This window comes from Lynx rufus, unplaced genomic scaffold (genome assembly GCF_022079265.1).
Source record: "Lynx rufus isolate CCGP_SWC_20201006 ecotype Redwood Valley unplaced genomic scaffold, mLynRuf1.p SCAF_5, whole genome shotgun sequence".
Taxonomy (NCBI): Eukaryota; Metazoa; Chordata; class Mammalia; order Carnivora; family Felidae; genus Lynx; species Lynx rufus.
The window spans coordinates 49872226-49894780 of NW_025814867.1; the positions used below are offsets into that span (position 1 = coordinate 49872226).

Here is a 22555-nt window from a genome sequence, read left to right on the forward strand (position 1 = left end):
CTCTCACAGTGGTTAAAGGATGCCGGCAGGCAGGCCTACGAAAAGCTCTCCGAGGCTTAGGGTTTTCTCGGAGGTGGACCTTGGGGGCGAAGGTGGGGCCGCCCGCCAAGGGCCCCTCCTCCCGCGGCCCGTTGCCCGGTGCGGGGGCGGGAAGGGCGGAGCCGGGCTGTTAGCTGCGGGCTCCTCCTCCCAAGGGCAGGCCAGGGGAGGCGGAGGCGGGGCAGGTTCCTAAATGGGGCGGACTTTGGCGGCGGGGGCGGGGCCAGACGCCGCGGGCACTTCTTCCCTTGGGCGGGCAGGCCGGAGAAGCGGCGGTTTTCTTTTCCCGGGGGCGGGCCTCGGCGGCGCGAACGGACCTGGGGGCGGGGCCGGGCCCCGAAGGTCCCTCCTTCCGAGGCGGGCTTGTTTGGCCGTGGCGGCAGCTGCGGGGTGTCCGCGGTTTGGCTGCCTAGCCAAACGGGCTCTGGCTCCTCCCAGTGGCCGGCCGGGGCGGAAGCAGGAGGCGGGGGCAGCGTGCGCGCTGCTGGTCTCCTCTCCCGCGGCGCTGGGGCCCGCGTTCCGCGGCTGCTGCTCGATTCGGCGCCTCGCAGTCGGCCAGCTCCTCTCGGCGCCCGCCGGCTTCTGGACCAGGCCTCCTTCTCAAGCCCCGGCCCGCGGCGTCGACCCCGCCAGCCCTCTAACGCCCCGTCTCATAGTGTGGCCACCGCTGCCGCGGCCCCAGCCCCGATGGCTCTGTGCAACGGAGACTCCAAGGTCAGTCTTTCGCGTGGGGGTCCCTGCCTCGCCGCTTCCGGGCGCAGGCGAGGCTCCGGGGCCGGGGAACCACCGCTCGACCCCCCCCTCCCCCCAGCCCGTCAGCGCAGCCCTGCGGCCCGGGCAGCTGCGCGTCGGAGAGCCCTTGGTCGGGGCCTGTGGCATGTTTTCTCCTCGGGAGCGGCAGGTGCTTTGTTGATTTTGTCTGCGTGTCGGGGTTCCTGCGGCCGCCGGTCTTTGGGCGTCGGGGAGGGCGTCAGCTCCCCGCGGCCGCGCCGCTGGCCCCCGCCTCCCCCGCGCCGCTGTGGGGCTCGGAGCCCGGGGAGCGCGGCCGGAGGGTGGAGGTAGGGAGGCCAGCGGGTTGTGCGTGTTTGCTTCCTCAGCCCTCACCCTCGTCCCTTCGAGAGGCTGGGGGCCTTTTGTGGATCTCCGGGGACCCGCCGAAGGCAGGGCAGGGTCGGGGCCTCGCGTGCGGCTTTCGAGCCGTGCCGGCCTCCCGTCTTCCCGCCACCCCATTTCCCGCCTGCCTTCGGTGGGGCCCTCCCCGTACCCTAACGCCGGCCTTGGGGTCCGCGGCGGCGAGGCCGCGTGACTGCGGCTCCCCTCGCCTCCCCCCTCCTCCGGTCCTGGTCCCCAGGTCAGTCCCTGGTCAGGGCCCATGGCCCCTCACTCCGCTGCCCTCCCCCCCCATCCTCCGAGGGCTGGAGCGTGGGTCTAACCCCGCCCCCAGTCGCTGGCTGCTTTTACTCGCTTGTTGGCGGTGGATCCCCCTCCCCGCGGTGCGGATCCCTCTCCGGGACGCGAGCCGCGGCCGCCACCGCCGAGGGCTGGAGAAGTGGGGAATCCCGGCGTGCTGGAAAAGTTGCTAACTCGATGTGGGGAGAGCACGTTTGGGCCGCCGCTGCGCTTCTCGTCACCTCCAACTCACTTTTTCTTTAGACCTCTTCGTCCGTCTCGCTTCTGAAATTGAGCACCTTTGCTTTCACTTCTGTATTAAAATTTTCGTTGGCTTGGCGTTCTTTCAGACCCTTACAAAGTCGTTTTTGTCAGCGGGAAACTGCAGTTTTGAATTGGGATTAACTTGAGCAAGATGTACCTCCTGTATGCTGTTTAGAGCCTCGCTTTGAGAAATTACTTTAAATTTTATTCGGGTGTGTGGGATTTTAAAAGTCAGGTGGGAATTGGTGTTCTAAGTCAGATAGTAGTGCCTTACTCATGGTATTGTTTCCAAGGTGGTGCCTAAGTGTCACTTGCTAGTAGGTCCTTTTTTGCTAATGATTGCTTAGTTCCTCGTAAACATTCAAAAACTATTTGTTGAGCAAATGAGAAGAGATAGTAAGGTAGCGATATGCGCTTTTAAACCAAGGAAACTGATGCTTAGACTCCGTGAAGCTCTTGTCTCAGGATTATGAAGTTTAAATGAAGACCCTGAAGTAGTTTCAGACCTCAAGCGAATGTAAACCTCATTGTACAGCTCTTTACAGTCTGTACATTTGCAAAGCATTTTTCTTCTCTCTTTTGAGACTTATAACTTAGCTTTGTGCTCATAGAAGAAATGACTGTACCAACAGAACTGAAACCTAATTTACAGACTTTGAAAAATATGTAGTGGTATAAGAGTATTTTCAGGAAATTAACTGGCAGCAGGAAGTTAAAGATTCAGTTTCCAATTTATTTGTCTCAGGAGTATGGAACATAAACTTTTTTTCTAGTTGACACTTTGGTTTAACTTGCATTTTAAAGAGAGTCTTGATCAATTTGATGTATTTGAGCTTCAAGTGAACTGCTGATTTTTTTAAAATTTCAAGGTCCTTTATGTTTTATAGCATACTCAAGCATGTGTATTTTTATTTTGGACTAATAGATGTGAACCGGATTGGAAGCATTTTCAGGAGGAGCCATCAGGGAAATAATATACTTCATTAAATATATTATTATTTCATGTACGAGTAAGGAGAAAAAAAAAACCCTACAATTAAACCATGATATGTCATTGACATCGTATTGACAAGTAAAGAGATGTAGAAGTAAAGTAGGTGAAATGAGATATTTCTAAGAGGTCTGTCTGGAAATCTGAGTAGGTATCTCTTTTCTATAGTTTACTCCTGAATTACTCTTCTCTGGAGTGAAATACAAGTACTGGCCTCAAGCTTTGGCCGCAAGCTTACTTTGCGCATAGATTGTGTTTCTGACAATTGTATGTAAATCCTGGTTCATAAATTAAAGAGGCGATTTCAGTTTCTATCCTGGCACATTTCAATTTGTATCAGGATTTTCTTTCTTTCTTTCTTTCTTTCTTTCTTTCTTTCTTTCTTTCTCTCTCTCTCTCTCTCTCTCTCTCTTTTTCTTTTCTTTTCTTTTCTTTTCTTTTCTTTTCTTTTCTTTTCTTTTCTTTTCTTTTCTTTTCTTTTCTTTTCTTTTCTTTTCTTTTCTTTTCTTTTCTTTTCTTTTCTTTTTGTAATCTCTACACTCACTGTGGAGCTCAAAACCCCGAGAAAAACCTGGAGATCAAGAGTTGCAAGCTCGGGGCGCCTGGGTGGCGCAGTCGGTTTAGCGTCCGACTTCAGCCAGGTCACGATCTCACGGTCGGTGAGTTCGAGCCCCGTGTCAGGCTCTGGGCTGATGGCTCAGAGCCTGGAGCCTGTTTCCGATTCTGTGTCTCCCTCTCTCTCTCTGCCCCTCCCCCGTTCATGCTCTGTCTCTCTCTGTCCCAAAAAATAAATAAACGTTGAAAAAAAAAATTAAAAAAAAAAAAAAAAAGAGTTGCAAGCTCTACTGACTGAGCCAGCTATAGGCGCCCCTGTATCAGGATTTTCTAAAATGACATTTTTATGTGATACAAATCAGGGAGAGACCTAAAATCTGTAAAAGCATTTGGGCTGAATGGTTAACCACCTAAAGCAGAGGTTATTGTTTTCTTGGTTAAGGAGTTGACATAATGTTATTTAATTAAGAAGTTAAGATCATATTTAATAATGTCTTTAAAAACTTTTTACAGCTACTTGATGTTGTATATGAATTGTATATAGGTCAAGTATGAGACATAGTAACTATTTTCTGTTTTACTGAGGCAGGATTATCAGAATATTGTTCTTTGGACTCCGTGTCAGGTTTCCCTTTTTTTTTTTTTTTTTTTGCCTTATCTAAGCCTCAGACTCTTGGTTCCAGTAGAGGTGGGACCTGCTCCATCACCTTTCCTGACATGTTGACTAGGGTAATCATACTTGAATTAATGTGTCTTTAAAGTTGATTGCATGTGATACAGAATCTTTAATGACATCTAATGTTAAACTTCTTTTTTATTTAAAAAAATTTTTTTAATGTTTATTTATTTTTGAGAGAGAGAGAGAGACAGAGCTCCAGAGGCAGAGGGGCCAAGAGAGAAGGAGACACAGAATCAAAGCAGCTCCAGGTTCTGAGCTGTCAGCACAGAGCCCGACGCGGGGCTCGAACTCACGAACCCGTGAGATCATGACCTGAGCTGAAGTCGGCCGCGTAACCGACTGAGCTACCTAGGCGCCCCTAATGTTAAACTTTTAAATTTGGCATTTCTAAATTTAAGTTTTTGAATTGAGTTGAAAGATGATGAGATTTTTTACCTGGGACGCATTGACAACTGTCCTTTTATGATAATCCTATATAGTATATATTTTTTTGAAAGGTCAAAGATGATTTTTTTTGCCTCAGATTTTAAAATATTTGTGAAGATGCTCATCTAGAATGTAAGAGCTGTTACAAAAGGAATAGTTTTTATTATTTCCTGTCGTTACATGGAAGGTTTTGAGACTTGGAAGGTTTTGAAATTCCTCCAGGAACCTCAGATAGCCTTGTCTTTAGCGAGGCCAACTTGTTACTTAAGGTAGATGATTGTCTTTTAAGAATTTTTTAAAGATGTAGACTTGTCTTATACTCGTCCAAATGTATTTGATACTTTTTAAAAGGCTATTTAATGAATTATATTCCAAAGGATGCTGTTTGAAGTAAAGAATAATTATTTGCTATACAGAACAATAAAGTATAACTCTGTTATGATGCTTAAATTGTCTTCATGTTTCCTTCTAACCTAAACTCTGTTAGATGCTCAAGATGAATGAAATCCTCAGGGATAAAACAATTCTGAAGCACTTTGTGAATCAATGGAAAAGTAGTCTCATAGAATTTGAGTATTTGTATAGCATATATAATTCTGAGTTGTGTAGAATAGAATGCTATTTTTTTCATGCATTTTGTAGAATAGAGACATTTCTGTATTTGCTTAAGAATCACAGTGGTTCAGGGGCGCCTGGGTGGCTCAGTCGGTTAGGCCTCCGACTTCGGCTCAGGTCATGATCTCGTGGTCCGTGAGTTGGAGCCCCGCGTCAGGCTCTGTGCTGACAGCTCAGAGCCTGGAGTCTGTTTCAGATTCTGTGTCTCCCTCTCTCTCTGCCCCTCCCCTGTTCATGCTGTCTCTCTCTGTCTCAAAAATAAGTAAACATTAAAAAAAAAATTAAAAAAAAAAAGAATCACAGTGGTTCAAAAAAAAATAGCTTTACTATAGTAATGATGTGATAGTTGGTTTTCTTCTTTTTTTAATTTTTTAAATGTTTATTCATTTTTGAGAGAGAAAGAGACAGAGCCTGAGCAGGGGAGGGGCAGAGAGAGAGAGAGACACACACAGAACTCGAAGCAGGTTCCAGGCTCTATGCTGTCAGCACAGAGTCTGACATGGGGCTCGAACTCCTGAACTGTGAGATCATGACCCAAGTCCAAGCCAGACCCTCAACTGACTGAGCCACCCAGGCGCCCCTATTAGTTGGTTTTCTTATTGGTGGGCTCTTGCCATGGCTTCAGGTTCATGGTTTGAGGATTAAGGACATGGTTATATAGTTATGTTGTACATTCCCTGATATAGGCCTTTATAATGTGATAGGAAGTAAGGTGTTTGGTTATAATAGTGTGACCATATATTCTCTTTGTCTAAACTGGGGCGTATAAGGACATAAAAGAACAGAAAAGAAGTTGCTGAAAATAAATTTGTAATTGCTGTAAAATGAAATATTACCAAACGAAAAGTTTGGATTCATGCAATATAGTAAATAAATGGCAAAACTCCTGTAGCAAGAATGCTCAGATTACTGTCTGAACATTATGTGCAGGAACACACGACATCTCTTTTTTGCATATACTTTACAAACACCTTATTCACGTTTCCCATTGACCTAGTGGATGGTGGCCTACAGGTTTGGAGCATCTTGCAAGCTGAGCAGTGGCTGTGTGGCACAACTGAGCACTCAAGACTGGATAGAGTTAGCTATCCCTAGTTGCCGAGGGTCCAAGTGTACCTCATTTTATCAGAAATGGATAAAAAAATGGGTTATCAGATTGAACCTGAAGTTAGAAGTGAGAACTGTATATTGCACCTGCACTCTATGCAGAACTAGACAAAACCATGTCAGAAGGTGGAAATATAAAGTGAAAGTATAATAAACCCATCTGATGTTATTTAAATGCAGCTATTCATAAGCATATGTGTAAAACTGAAGAATATGTTAAGCTGGGTTGGGTGTTGGAATAACAGGTGTAAATTAGGATCCTTCTGGGCAAACTGCCATATGGTCACTTCAGTTATAGAGCACATATTGTCCTGAGTCTGGATCTTGATTTCACAGTGACAGGTATTTAAAATTTGGCTAAAATTTAATCCTAATATATATATCAGAGTAGTTATTTTTGAGTTAATAAAATTCTGAGTTATGAAAATTCTTAAAAATTGAGTGTCAAATTGCTTGTTTTCTAAAAGATGAGAACCAGCAGTGTTGAAACTGACCAAAAGGTAAAATAATCTGCTCTAATCTACCATAACAGATGTTTCCCAAACTTTTAAAGCTGCCTGGAGTTGCAAAATTCTGTTATTCCTGTTTGTCACCAGGAGAATAGAATCCTTTTTCTGTCTTAAAACTTACAGAGATCTATGTAAATTTAAGACACCCTCACCTTGTCTATAATTTGGAGAACTAGTCTTAGTAATTCTTCTCCTCTGAGTCTCATTATGAATGTAAATTTAAGACTCCAGAATTCTAAAATACTGCTTTGGACACATTTTGGATGAACAATCCCAAATTAATTTGGGAAAATTTAGATGAATATACAGTTATTAGAAAATACAGATAAATCATTGTTTTGATGTGTTTATTAGTAATAGTGAAACTTTTTATGCTGTGATTTTTCCTTCTTTAACTTAAAAACAATTTTTTTTAATGTTTATTTTTTTTTTGAGAGAGCATGAGCGGGGGAGGAGCAGAGAGAGAGGGAGACACAGAATCTGAAGCAGGCTCCAGGCTCTGAGGTGTTAGCACAGAGCCGGATGCAGGGCTTGAACTCAAACTGTGAGATCATGACCTGAGCCAAAGTTCGATGGTTAACCAACTGAGCCACCCAGGTGCCCCTTCCTCCTTTAACATTTTTTTTTTCCTTTAACATTTTATGAAAAATTTTCAAGCTAACAAGTTAGAAGAAATTTTAGTCACCATTTAGGCATACACCTAGATTCTACTCTTCACTTTTATTAAAACAGTTTTATTGAGATACAATTCATATACCATAAAATTGTGCCAATATAAAGGGCACAATTCAGTGGTTTTTAGTATATTCACAGATTTGTATGACCATCGTCACCACAGTCAATTTTGGAACATTCTCATCACCCCCAAAAGACATCCTGTAGCTTTTAGCAATCAGCCCTCCTTTGGCCATCTGCCTTTTTTTCCCCAATGCTAGACAGCTACTAATCTTTTTTGTTTCTATAAGATTTGCCTTTCTGAACATTATATACGACTAGAATCTTAAAATATGTAGTCTTTTGTGACTGGTTTCTTTTAGTATAATGCCCTCAAAGTTCATCTGTCTTATAGCATGTGTTAAGTACCTTATTCTTTTTTGTTACCAAATAATGTTCCATTGTATGGATATACCACCTTTTATACATTCATCAGTTGATGGACACTCTTGATATTATACATAATGGTTCTATGAATATTCCTGTACAAGTGTTTGTGTAGACATAAGTTTTCATTTCTTTTGGATGTGTACTGGGGCCGAATTGCTGGGTCATATAGTAATTCTGTGTCTAACCTTTTGGTGAACTGTCAGACTTTTCCAAAGTGGCTGCAGTATTTTCTATTTTCTGTCAGTAGTGCATGAGGTTCTAATTTCCCCACATTTTTACCAACACTTGTCTTTTGGATTATAGCCATCATAGTGGGTGTGAAGTGGTATTTCATTATGATTTAGATTTGCATTTCCCTAATGACTGATGATGTTGAACATCTTTTCATGTGCTTATTGTCCATTTGTATATTTTCTTTGGAGAAATGTCTGTTCAGATCATTTGCCTGTTTTTGAAAGTAGGTTACTTGTCTTTTTGTTGAGTTGTAAGAGCTCTTTATTCTAGTGACAAGTCTCTTATCAGAAATATGCTTTGCAGATATTTTCTGCCATCCTCTGGATTTTTACTTTTTTAATGGTGTCCTCTGATACATAAAAGCTTATAATTTTGATGAAGTTCAACTTATTTATTTCCTTTTGTCACTTTAGCTTTTGGTATCTCACCTAAGGAACATTTCCTTTTTTTTTTTTTTTTTTCTTCAAGTTTTTATTTAAATTCATTAGTTAACATATGGTGTATTACTAGTTTGGGGAATAGAATTTAGTAACTGGTCACTTAAATATAGCACCCAATGCTCATCACAACAAATGCCCTTCTTAATGCCCATCGCCCTACCCACCTCGCCTCCAGCAACCCTCAGTTTGTTCTCTATAGTCAAGAGTTTGTTTTATAGTTTGCCTCCGAAGAAGCATTTCCTAATGATCTTAAGTCTTGTGTAATTGCCTATGTTTTCTTCTAAAGCCTTTGTAGCTTTAGCTTTTACATTTAGGTCTTTGATCCGTTTTGTTGTGAGACTCTAAGTTATAATTTGGTGGAACATTTTCGTATTATTGCATTATCGTCATGAACTGTGAAATCTGTTCCTTCCAACTCCAACATCTGACTGAGTGAAATAAGGTACCAGATTTACAGCATTAGACTGAGCAGGTAACTTTTTAAAAAGTAATTAAAGGGAATTAGGAATAAAAGTATACATTTTTAGTGGATGGTTAATTGGATGCTTAATCCACTTAATGGATTTAACCTGATAGATTTTTGGTTTTGTAATGGAGTGATTCTTAGATTTGACTGAATGTTGGCCTTGTTTTTGACACCATGGCAGAGCTTGACGATCTGGTCCCCCCCCCCCCCCCCCCCCGAAGGCTGAAAGTAAATAGTTGCTTATTGTAGCATTGTTTTTCGGTTTGTGGAGACAAATGGTTTGAAAAGGTCACTAATAGGTATTTTGTTTGGCTTGTTTTTATTGAGGCAAAATGTGCATAGTTGAAATACACAGATCTTTAAGTGTACAATTTGAATTTTTTAAAATTTATTTTGAGAGAGAGCGAGCACAAGCAGGAGAGGGGCAGAGAGAGATGAAGAATGACAATCCCAAGCAGGCTCTGTACTGTCAGCACATAGCCCAGCTTGGGGCTCAGACTCCCCAAACGTGAGACCTGAGCCGAAATCAAGAGTTGGGCGCTTGCTTAACTGACTGAGCCACCCAGGTGTTCAGTGTACAATTTGAATTTTGACACATACACACACACACGTATACATACACACACACAAACACACCCATGTAACCACTTCTCCAATCAAGATCTAAAACATTTCTATCATTTCCAAGTACCTGTGTGCCCCTTTGACACTTAATCCCTCCACTCCTCTAGCAGCAACCACTGTTCTCATTTTTATAACCAGACATTAGTTTTTGTCTGCTTTTGAACTATATATAAATGGAATCATACAGTGATTGTGGCTTCTTTCATAATGTTTTTGAGATTTATCCATGTTGTTGTGTCAGTAGTTTGTTCATTTTTATTGTTGCATAGTATTCCACTGTGTGGATATACCAGAATTTGTTTATCCATTCACATGTTGATGGCCATGTGTTCTGTTTCCAGTTTTTGTGGACATAGATGTTCATTACTCTTGGATAAATATTTAGGAGTGGAATTCTTGGGTCAGAGGAGAGCCCCTAATAGGTTTTGGTATTTTCTATTTTGTACAGTTTAAAAATATTTAGGTTATAATAATAAATTACTTGATACCTGGAAGAGATAAACCTTGGTATAGTAAAACAAACTTTAAAAAATTACATCATAATATTTTATCTTTAAGAGTATTTTCAAAAGTACCTTGTTCAGCTGTATTTTAATGGAAATAGTATGTGGTTTGTGGGCAAAGAGGCTACTTTTGGATTGGCTTTATAAACCTGTACCAGTAGAAATGAATCACTTCTTTATTTGATAATAACAGTCTGAATTTTAAATTCAAAAATAATTTGACAATAAAGCTGATGAAAATAGAATTGGATGGGGCGCCTGGGTGGCTCAGTCGGTTAAGCGTCCGACTTCGGCTCAGGTCACAATCTCACGGTCCGTGAGTTCGAGCCCCGCGTCGGGCTCTGGGCTGATGGCTCAGAGCCTGGAGCCTGCTTCCGATTCTGTGTCTCCCTCTCTCTCTGCCCCTCCCGCGTTCATGCTCTGTCTCTCTCTGTCTCAAAAATAAATAAACGTTAAAAAAAATTTTTTTAAAAGAAAATAGAATTGGAAGCACTTGATTTAATAAGGCTGGGTTTTTATTTTTGTTTTTATTATTTATTTATTTATTAAAAAAAATTTTTTTTTAACGTTTATTTATTTTTGAGACAGAGACAAAGCATGAACGGGGGAGGGTCAGAGAGAGGGAGACACAGAATCTGAAACAGGCTCCAGGCTCTGAGCTGTCAGCACAGAGCCCGACGTGGGGCTTGAACTCACGGACCATGAGATCATGACCTGAGCCTAAGTCGGCCGCTTAACCGACTGAGCCACCCAGGCGCCCCCCCTTTTTTTTTTTAAATTTTTTTTAACGTTTATTTTTGAGACAGAGACAAAGCATGAACTATTATTTATTTATTTAAAGTTTATTTAGTTATTTTGACAGAGGCAGAGAGAGCACGAGTCAGGGAGGGACAGAGAGAGAGAGCGTGTGGGGGAGAGAGAATCCCAAGCCAGCCCATGCTGACAGTGCAGAGCCCTACACAGGGCTCGAACCCAGGAACTGTGAGATCATAACATGAGCCAGAACCGAGTCCAATGCTTAGTCGACAGAGCCACTGAGGTGCCCCTGTTCTTTTTAAATGCAACCTTTGGAATTGATGCAGTATTTGCATATAAAATCTATTTTCAGGTTTTTGATAAGAAAATTTCTATCAGTTTGTGAGGCGTATTTTCCTTGTATGGCAAATCTTGGATTCACCAGGACTAGCTCTCCAGAGGTTAATTAATAGTGCCTCTAAGTGGTTCCTCTTCCCTAATGTCTTTCCTTCATTAGTTACCCCCTTAAAAAAATTTAAGTATGCATTTATGTTTTAAATTTACAAAGCTAGAGAATCTGTATAATGTGTATTTTTTTTTTAAGTTTATTTATTTTGAGAAACAGTGCGAGTGGGGGAGAGGGGCAGAGAGAAACCATACCCAGCAGTTTCCCTGCTGCCAGTGCAGAGCCCGATGCAGGGCTCAAACCCACGAAGCTGTGAGATCATGGCCTGAGCTGAAACGAAGATTCAGATGCTTAATCGACTGAGCCACCCAGTCACCTTCAGTGTAATCTGTATCTTAAAGACAGGGTCATAGAGACCTAAGCATGATTATAGCCATTTTGTATACTTCTGCCCTGTGTTCTTACGTATTTTTGCATGTATTTCCAGGGAAAGCAGGATCATGGTTTTTTTGTTTTTTTTTTTTAATTTTTTTTTTTTCCCAACGTTTATTTATTTTTGGGACAGAGAGAGACAGAGCATGAGCGGGGGAGGGGCAGAGAGAGAGGGAGACACAGAATTGGAAACAGGCTCCAGGCTCTGAGCCATCAGCCCAGAGCCTGACGCGGGGCTCGAACTCACGGACCGCGAGATCGTGACCTGGCTGAAGTCGGACGCTTAACCGACTGCGCCACCCAGGCGCCCCAGGATCATGGTTTTTTGATTTAGAACCTGCCATGGGTGCTTTGGTGTTAGTTTTTTGTGAAATTTCACTTTAGGTGGCAGTAAACATTTTCAGAAGGATGTGTCATACTGATTTATTGCTGACAAGTTTATGGGTCAGCTCAGCACTGCTGAGATCTACTACTTTCATCCTTCCGCCTAAGCCAAGATGTCTTATGGCATGGCACTCTCACTTCTGCTCTCATTACATAAGCCAAAACTAGTCTCATGGCTGAGCCTGATGTCAAGAGTGAAGAAACATATTCCACCTAAAACAGAATGAACTGCAAAGTCACATGAGAAACGGCATGGATGTGGGGAATAGTGAAGAAGTAGGGCCAATTATACAGTCGATTACATATAGAATGTTAAAAACATGCATATGTAGAGCAGAGAGTATGAAGTCCCTACCTAGCTAAACGGTTACAAGCACATGGTCAATCTTTCTTCATATATATTTACTTAGTGCCTCACAGAGTTACATACATATTCTCTATTTTGTATGTTAAGATTGATCAGTTGATTCAGGTATTGCCAACATAACCATTTATTATCAAGTTTCTCATGAATCTTTCACCTAATGATTTTAATAACCAATGCCTAGTTTAGTGCTTGTCATAGATCTGCTGTAAAGAACCAGTTTTTAAATTTTCAGCCCACTGATGCTAATGCAATAAATTTATAGACATGAAATTTAAAAATCTAAGACATAATACATAAAGACCCCCAATTTTTATTGTAGACTCAGCAGGAATAAAATTATTTTGTCAACTTGTTATATAAGTATATGAATGTTTATGTAGAACTTATGTACCTTTTGTTAACATACCTTTGGTCACAATTTCAGATCAGAACTGGTCCCTGGGTGAACCACAATAGCTTAGATCCTTTAGGATTGTAAAATGGTGATATTCTAATTCTGCTATAAAGAACTCTCTCTCATGAACTATATGGTTACTTGGTAGAGTTCCTACTGGAAAAGCAGAATGCATGCTTGATTCCTTCCCATTACTTTGACCAAATTTATTAATAGTTTTTTCAAGTTTTATTATTTGCAATAAAGTGTAGTTCAGGCACATATTAGAGTAGAAAGGGCTACATATAGAAGGGAGATTGTGTTTATGAAGTAGAGTAGAAGCATCTTGAAAAATGGACCATGTGCTAAACACCTGTGAAATTGTGATATCTCAAACTTCGCATTTTTTTCCTTAAAAAGTGTATTGATTCTTTCTAAGCTAAAATTCTTTTTTTTTTTTAAATGTTTATTTATTTTTGAGAGTGAGAGAGTGACAGAGCATGAGTAGGGGAGGGACAGAGAGAGAGAGAGAGAGAGAGACGGAGACACAGAACCTGAAGCAGACTCCAGTTAGAGCTGTCAGCACAGAACCCGACACTGGGCTTGAACTAACGAACCGGGAGATCATGACCTGAGCCAAACAAAGTCAGACACTTAATTGATTGAGCCATCCAGGCGCCTCCCTAAGCTAAAATTCTCAAAGGTATTTTAGGAGTAATAATTATGTGGGAGACAAAATTGAATCTCTTCATGAACTCAGTATGAAGAGATAGCTTTTTGATTATCTTTCATCTGTAAATAAAAAGTGTTATCCTAAGGTCATCAGAAAAGTGAAGTTTGGGGATAAATCTGTATTATTTCTTATTTTTTTTATGTTTACTTTTGAGAGAGTATGAGTGGGGGAGGGGCAGAGAGCAAGTGAGACACAGAATTTGAAGCAGGCCCCAGGCCCTGAGCTATCCTCACAGAGCCTAGAACGGCGAGATCATGACCTAGGCCAAAGTTGGATTCTTAACCAGCTAAACCACCCAGGTGTCACTGTATTATTTCTATTTCTTTGTTTGTCTTTGCAAAGAACCTTTGGTGCTTGTTTATGTGAGTAGGTCCACATATGCTCACACCTGAAATCACTTTCAAAAGAGGTACTTTTTGTTAGAATAATTGATCTGAGTCACAATAAGAATGCAGAATCAGTAGAGAAAACTAAGGGATAATATAAAGAAAACAATGTATGAGGAGGGTGAGCAGAGATAAACACAGTTCAGAACTTTTCCTTTCAATATTTTAATAGTATGAGAACAGTTGTTACTGAATGTTGTCTGTGTATGTGTATACACTGCTAACTTTTAGAATGAGGTTGATTTGAGCTGATTCACAGTGGCTTAGATTTACCTAGAGATAACCTTGTTTGTTTCTTAGTTGGTTAATGTTCGCCATTGAATGGAAAAACTGTAATAAAACTTTAAAGGATTTAAAAATCATGAGGTAAATAATAATACACTCTGATTTTCACCAACAGTGCAAGTTTTATTTAATTTAGAACTGGTTATGTAAGTATAGTTTATCCATCAGGTAACCTTGCCATAGATTTCTGAAAAGACCTCTTTTAGGATAATTGAAATCCAAGAGGAAAATAATTAATAATTTCAAAGAGTTTAAACACTGGTATTAGAAATTATAATGTTGGACTAAATTTTTATTTCCCTGCAAGTTAGATGAGACAGAGCATATAGACTTGTGGTTTTATTTTCTTACTCAGTGTTCATATGTATAAATTAAATCCATTAGATCTGTATTTAGCTCATCTGAGAAGATGAACTTCCTCAACCACTCCTGTGGTTAAGGTTTATATATGGGAGTCTGATAGTGTTTAAGTGGATGCTGGAAGTAGTATTAGAGTCCAAGCTAACCTGCTTTTTATTTTTTAATTCATTGATTTTAGGTCGTTCATTCAGACTGTGTTCATTATGTTTAGCAGTCGTGCCCTTGAACTTGAAAGGAGTTGTTGGCACCATAAATACAGGTTAGAAGAGGATTTGCAATGATTTTGAAGGATCCAGAGACATAGTTGGTTATTCAAAAGAAGATGAAGTTCGGGTCAGAAGTACAAATTGATTCAGTAAAGGAGAAAAAAATAAAAATATGGAGATGGTGGTGGCTTGGTCCTATCTAACATGTAGAAATAAAGTAGGAGTGATGAATATACCTAGTAAGTGCTTGAAATTTCATTAGGGAAAAGAATTTTCTCAACGTATGAAATCATTAGCAAACTAAGAGTAGTAAAATGCTAACACAAAAAGTTTATGTCACTAGGGCCTTGTATTTTCCAGACCTGTTGAACACTGAAAACTTAAAAAACGTAGTAATTTATTGAGGGAATTCCAATAGAAGCTTATAGGTTACATAGATTAAAGGAGATAGAGAAAAATGAACTCCAGTGAACTGAGTGATCGTAATTTTTGTTCACAATGTTAATGCCTACACATGTGAAATTCTAAGATAAATAGAACAAAGTCAGTAATCATAACTTAAACAACATGAAGCAATTGAAGATGGGTAAGCATTGCATGTACAACTAAATGTATATGCAGTATTGTATATTATTGTATTGGGATGTCTCAGGACTTGTAGATTTTTCTCAGGTGTAAAGCCATTTCCTGAGGGCATTTTATACATTTGTTACTTAAAATGAACTGCATAACTATCACTTGTATTCAGTAATGGCACCTAGAACTTTTTATATATGTCATTAGAGATTTATTTAGAGAGGCTTTTTTGAGAATCATAATAGCACTTACACACAGATAAAAATATATGTATATGAAATAAATTACTTTTAGTATTGCTAAACTTTCTTCGTGTTCAGTCTGACTCTTCTAAGAAATTACTTTTTGACTTGAGTTGTCCAGGAATTGTTTTTCCGCACATCTTCCATGACATCAAGAATTTTGATAATTCACCATTTCTTGAGAGTGCTCAGTTACTTCTGGGATTTTTTTCAAGGCCATTGACAACTCATTCTGCAAGTTTTAATGCTAGTACTTCCTTGATCTTATCAGAAGATGTCAATGGAAGTTTTTCAGGTAATGACCAGGACTCAGTCCTTATTCAAATGGTCTTTAAATGTTTTGCTGACTGAAATGTTAAGGGGTTGAGCTTGTCCAAAGATACTACGAGGAGTAATAAGCCACTGCACTTTCCAGGGGTCTTACTCAAGTGTTTGTAGAAAACATAGAAAAATGATGTACTTGGTGAATTACATAAAGCTCCAGACTGTCTATCCTAGATGAATTTTAGCCAAGCTCAGCTGTATTTCTTTTGCTGAATCCTTGGGGCATCTTTCTGCTCTGAAGGAAATTTTCTAAGAGACTCCAGGGAATCTCTTTCCCTTAAGGGATTTTATGTCAAGTTGTACGTAACTATGACCATGGCAGTGACAGCTGTGTCATTGAGCTAATGTAAAACTTAAGATATTGTGTGATTTTTGAGCTGTCTGGCTTCTTTCATTTGGCATGTCTGAGATTGATTTATCCATGTTGGGATTTTTCGGCCAGAGAAGACATGGTATAGCACTCTGTGGGACCATAGAGAGTTTAAACAGCAGTTTAGGCTTAAAGAGTAGGTCATGGCCTTCCTTGTAGGGCTTGGAAGGTATTTTGGACTTAATTGAACTTTATTCTAAGGGAAAGTCACTATAGGATATTAAGCAGGGGAAGGAGGACTTAAATCACAGTTTTTTTTTCGTTTTAAGCACGCAGGCTTATTAATCACCTGATCAAAGTCAGTGTCACCAGTAATGAAACAAAATGACATTGTGTCCTTGCCACCGTGTTCTGTCAAGAAGAGGCATGATTACATCACCAGTGTAAGATTGTTGCCAGAAAAATGTTTATCTGGAATCTAATCATAAGGCAACAAGTAGATCCTGCTTGAGGCGTGTTCTGCAAAAAGCTGGTCTGAACTTTTAAAAAATGTCACTGTCCTAAAAGATCATAAAAAGATGAATAAATCTAGATTAAAGGAGACAGTGACATGACAATGTGAGTTCAAAGTGTGTGGCTTTAGATGGGGTTCTGGAATTAAAAAAAAAAGCTATACAGGACATTATTTGGTGACATTTGGGGAAATTTGTGTGTAGATACTATCAGTGTTAAATTTCTTGGGTGTGATAATATATTGTAGTTAGGTAGGAGAATGTCCCTGTTTGTAGGAAGTACATTCTGAAAAGGTTTTTTGGGGAGAAAAATGTCTATAATTGTTTTCTAGTAGTTCAGGGAAAGAAGTATATATAGATAGGAATAATGCAAATGTGGCAAATGTTACTAATTGTTGAATTTAGGTGGAGAGTGCTGTTTCACTGTGCCATAGTTTTGGTTTGTTTGTTTTTTTCTTAAGTTTATCTTACTCCCAGTATGGGGCTTGAACTCATGACCCCAGGATCAAGAGTTGCATGCTCCTTTGAGCTGGCCAGGCACCCTTGTGCCATATTTTCATCCTTTCTGTAGGTTTAAAGTTTTTCGGGGGGGAAAAAAAAAGGAGGGTTGAACAAGCATATGATAAGGTTAAGAGATAGAGGGTCTCTGATTTAACCCTTTAGTTGTAGGATCAGACTTTATTCAGTGTTGTATGTGAGGTGATGGTTTCTTATGAAAAACCTTCAGTTAATTCTGTTGACATTTCTTTAAAAAAAAATTTTTTTTTTACATTTATTTATTTTTGATAGAGACCAAGCACAAGTGGGGGAGGGGCAGAGAGAGAAGGAGACACAGAATCCGAAGCAGGCTCCAGGCTCCGAGCTGTCAGCGCAGAGCCCGACGTGGGGCTCAAACTCACAAACCGTGAGATCATGACCTGAGCCGAAGTCGGACACTTAACTGACTGAGCCACCCAAGTGCCCCTGTTGACATTTCTAAAGTACCTAAGGTGTTGGATAATTTTATGAAGATGTACACTTTTTCCAGAGTATAGGTGTAGTGAGATTAAAAAAGTAAATACGTTCAAACTTCCAGTAGCCTTTTGGTAATGAAAGGATTATTCTGGATAGTTGAATATCCCAGATGACTAAAATGTGTGTGTGTTGGGGGGGGGGAGGGGTTGTTCAAAATATCTTTAACCCTAAAACTTTTATTTTGGCAACTGAAGGCTTCTAAAATGTCTTTTCTTTTCTTTTTTTTTTCTTTTGAGAGAGAGTGAGAGTGCGTGTACAAGTCAGGGAGGGTCAGAGAGAGAGAGAGAGAGAGAGAGAGAGAGAATCTGAAGCAGACTCCAGGCTCCAAGCTGTCAGCATAGAGCCCAATGTGGGGCTCAAACTCAAGAACTGTGAGGTCATGACCTCAGCTGAGGTTGGATGCTTAACTGACTGAGCCACCCAGGTGCCCCCTAAAATGTCTTTTTTGAAGGACAACTACCTGAATAACTTTAGTACTGATGAAATCCAGTTTCCAAAATCATTTATGTGATATAATACTACCTTTCTCAGATACCAGTGGAACATTATTTCATTCATGAAAGCAATCTTTCTAAAGTGATAAAGCTTACTTCCTTTAAGTACCAAAATAATAAAAAATAAAATGAAGGTAGTCTTCCAAAAATACGATGCATATTTATTTATTTATTTATTTATTTATTTATTTATTAACGTTTATTTATTTTTGAGACAGAGAGAGACAGAGCATGAACGGGGGAGGGTCAGAGAGAGGGAGACACAGAATCTGAAACAGGCTCCAGGCTCCGAGCTGTCAGCACAGAGCCCGACGCGGGGCTCAAACTCACGGACCGCGAGATCATGACCTGAGCCGAAGTCGGCCGCCCAACCGACTGAGCCACCCAGGCACCCCCGATGCATATTTAAAAAAACATTTTTTTCTTTTAATGTTTATTTATTTTTAAGACCGAGAGAGAGGGAGACACAGAATCTGAAACAGGCTCCAGGCTCCGAGCTGTCAGCACAGAGCCCGACACGGGGCTGAAACTTACAGACTGCGAGATCATGACCTAAGCCTGAGTCGGAAGCTTAACCAACTGAGCCACCCAGGCACCCCAAAATACAATGCATATTTACCCACTTTCCTTCTGTAGTGCTGATTGTTTTGGGGTCTGAAAAGGCCTACATTTACATCCTGCTTTTGCCATTGTTTCCCTGCGCAAGTGACATAGTATCTGAGTCTCATTCTTCCATCTGTAAAATAGAAACACATACCATTATGAATAAGAAAACATGTAAAGCACATGAAATACTAGGTGTGAAGTAAATGCTAGTTCCCTTTTATTAAAAAAAATCTTTTTATTGTAAAATAAAACATGGGCACAGAAAACTACACACAACAAATGTATAGTTGGATGAATTATAAATCGTGTGTTTTTTTATTCAAAATATTGAAAGTTTTTTTTCTTTAAAGTCCTATAATTTTGTTAAGCATATGTGTTGGTACAGAGCGGATTAGCATGGCTCCTGTGCAAGGATGACATAAAAATATATGAGGTGTTCCATATTTTTCCACTTGCAATGATGTGGACGGAGCTAGAGAGTATTATGCTAACCAAAATAATCAGGAAAGACAAATACTGTATGTTTTCACTCATATATGGAATTTAAGGAATAAAACGACCAAAGAGGGAAAAAAAAGGCAAACCGAGAGACAGACTCTTAACTACAGAGAACAAACAGATGGTTACCAGTGGGGAGGTAGGCGGGGGGATGGGTGAAATAGGTGAGAGGGATTAAGGAGTGCACTTATGATAATAAGCATTGTGTATTGTATGGAAGTGTTGAATCACTATATCGTACACCTGAAGCGAATGTTACATGGTACGTTAACTGGAATTTAAATTTAAAAAGTATGTGTTGAGATTGGTCATTCTGGTTTCAAAGTCTAATTTTGAGTCGTGTTCTTTTATGCCTTGTATAATTTTCTTAATATTTTTTAGTTCATTTAGGGGTGCCTGGGTAACTCAGTCAGTTAAGCTTCCAACTTTGGCTCAGGTCATGATCTCATGGTTTGTGAGTTCGAGCCGGGCATCTGCCTTTCTGCTGTCAGGCGGAGCCCGCCTCAGATCATCTGTCTGTCTGTCTCTCTCTTTCTGCCCCTCCCCCACTCTCTTCTTTCTTTCTCTCTCAAAAGTTAACAAACATTTTTTAAAAATTAAAATGGTACTTTCCAGTTTTGATCTGTTTCTCTTTTCAGCTTGCTCTTGTAGGGATGTTGTTTTATTCCTTACTCTCTTTTTTACTTTTAGTAATTTTGTATGGGATTTGACTTGTGTAATTTCTTTTTCTCTTTTATATGAATTTAATTTTCCTGAGTTTTTAGATGGAATCTTAGTTCATAAAACTTTCGTAACTTTAGGGGCGCCTGGGTGGCTCAGTCGGTTAAGCATCCAACTTCAGCTCAGGTCATGATCTCACTGTCCGCGAGTTCGAGCCCTGCGTCGGGCTCTGGGCTGATGGCTCAGAGCCTGGAGCCTGCTTCCGATTCTGTGTCTTCCTCTCTCTCTGCCCCTCCCCCGTTCATGCTCTGTCTCTCTCTCTCTCAAAAATAAATAAATGTTAAAAAAAAATTAAAAAACTTTCGTAACTTTATAGGGCTCTTCTGTTAAAATTATGGCAGATTGTTTTCTCAGGATTCCTTGCTCTGATCCTCCCCGCCCCTCCCCCCCCCCCACCACTGTAGTTTGGCCCTTCTATTTTCCTTCCTCCTTGTCCTTGTCCTGCTTAATTTTGATTCTGCTCCCAGCAGTTGCTCCTCATTTGTGAGCCTTGTCCTACAAGGGAGCCCTGGCCCATTAGTTTATAAGGTTCATGGGTATTAAATTCCTTCCACCCGTTTAAGCCTTACCTTGGGTCTCCTACTACCCATGCACTATTGGATGGAGTTCTCACACCTCCCAGTGCAGCTGCTGTTCTTGAATTGGCCTGTGCTTTCTAACTAATATCTGTTGATTGTTTTTGGAATTGTCCTATTCTCAAGTTCTTCACTGAAGCTAGGTTGTTTCCCACATAAATGTTTAACACCAGAGTTTATGACTATTGTAGTTTGTTCCCACAAGCTTGTATTTTGGGATTCTTGGGAGAATATCTTGTCATTTACTGTTTCGTTTTGCTATCTAGTTGTTCAGTGATACGTGGGAATTCAGGAAGATACAAAAATGATACCATCTCTACCTTATGAGAATCTCTAGATTCTTTTGTCTTATTGTTAAATTAGGGTACTGATAGGTTTTTTTCCCTTAGTATTATTGATGTTTTAAAAAATGTCATCATGATAAGATAACATGATAGACATCAGGTGAGTTGAGAGGGGTGTTAACCTTTCAGGCTTTTGTATTTACTTAATAGATTTTACAAATAGGTATAATAAAGTTCTCTGTTGTGTAGTGTTGAATTTCATTTGTCTCTACTATTGATGTGACTGCCAACTTCTTTTCTCATTAGGGTCCTTTTTCTAATCTGTTAAGTTTGGAAGTTTAATTATCAAACTTTACAGCTCTGTGTGAAGTAGTAGTAAATAGAGTCAAGGTTTTGAGGGAAAGGAACTTTTGCTTTCATTACTGGTGATCTTTTTGCTTTTCCCTGAGTTGTTGAAGATTTGTGCCGGATATAGGCACGTTGATAGCCGAGGTAGAAATGAGGCAAGGATTCAGTATTTCCTCAGTGACCTCTGATGTCATGTGATTAAACATTTTCAAAAGTTGATGAGGAAACAGTGTACATTTTTCTTTTAAATTAGTTGATTTAAAGAAGTACAGCTAGTCCTCACTGTATAATAGTAAAACGACCATAAAAATGGTTGTGCAAACTAAATCATGCAAAGCAATTTTAATCAATGGGAAGATTACAGTGGTTTTATGACCTTTAAAATCTTTTGTCAAAACATTAATTTTACGTTAATTATAGAAGTATAGAGAAATAAAATACTGAAACTGCCCTTTAAAATAACTTAAAGCATTAGACACAGTGAGACTTATGTTTTCTTTGTAAAATACTGATTAAGAGTAGTTTAAATACTGCTTCTCTTTGCATCTTTTCTGTGCCTTGATGGCTTTTGACATTTTATCCTTTACACTTTGAAATGTCATGAAGTATCTCCAAGAGTTTCTTTAATGTGAAGTATTTTCCTTGGGTCACTTTCTCTGGTACATTGGCATCCTTTTCAACATAGTCACTTTCCTCATTGGTGGTGGTAAGTTTACCTTCACCAAGTTCTTCTGGCTGCACATCTAACCAAGAGGCACACAAACCACAGCAGTGTCAACAGTGTCATGGCCAGCAATTTCTTCCACAGCTTCATTTACACTGGATTCATATTTCACTTCTAGTGTCACTTTTCATTTCTTTGCTGCACTTTCTTTTTTTTTTTAAACGTTTATTTATTTATTTTGAGGGGGGAGGAAGGGCAGAGAGAGAAGGAGAGAAGAAAGAGAGAATCCAAAGCAGGCTCTGCACTGCCAGCGTGGAGCCTGATGCAGGGCTTGAACCCATGAACTGTGAGGTCATGATCTGAGCTGAAACCAAAAATCGGACGCTTACCTGACTGGGGCCACCCAGGTGCCCCTGCTGCACTTTCATCTTTATTGGTCGGTTCCCTCTTTGGATTTTCCATAGGAGTAAAATGTTATGTCGATTTATCACTGGGCAACAAGGAGGTAACACAGCTGTACTCTAGCTTTTTTGTTTTGCACTGACCAGTTGCCAACAAACTTTGAAAGAAAGGACGTATCAGTCACTCGTCATAATGTTTGTTATTTATGTGAAAATTTGTGGATTGAAGAGCTGGTAACGAAGTTTGTACTTTGTGTAATTACAGTTAATATATGGTAACTGAAATTTGAGCCATGTTGTGGCTCAGACTGGTGTTAGTTAACTGAACTTTGATACAAACAGTGGTGACTGAAATTTGTGCGTGTCAGAATCATG

General features: G+C 40.1%; 1 protein-coding gene and 1 non-coding gene across 2 annotated transcripts in view; both read left to right on the top strand.

Moving 5' to 3' along the window:
* Positions 1 to 393: 393 nt before the first annotated feature.
* GMPS (guanine monophosphate synthase) overlaps positions 394 to 22555 on the top strand; it is a 78766-nt gene continuing 56604 nt past the window's right edge. Inside the window, exon 1 of the mRNA XM_047099594.1 lies at positions 394 to 753. Within this exon, the coding sequence (XP_046955550.1) occupies positions 727 to 753 (27 nt within the window). The 5' untranslated portion in view covers positions 394 to 726. The remainder of the gene's footprint in view (positions 754 to 22555) is intronic.
* Positions 19037 to 19138, top strand: LOC124527385 (U6 spliceosomal RNA). Its single transcript, XR_006965845.1, has one exon. It is a non-coding gene; the product is annotated as a U6 spliceosomal RNA (small nuclear RNA).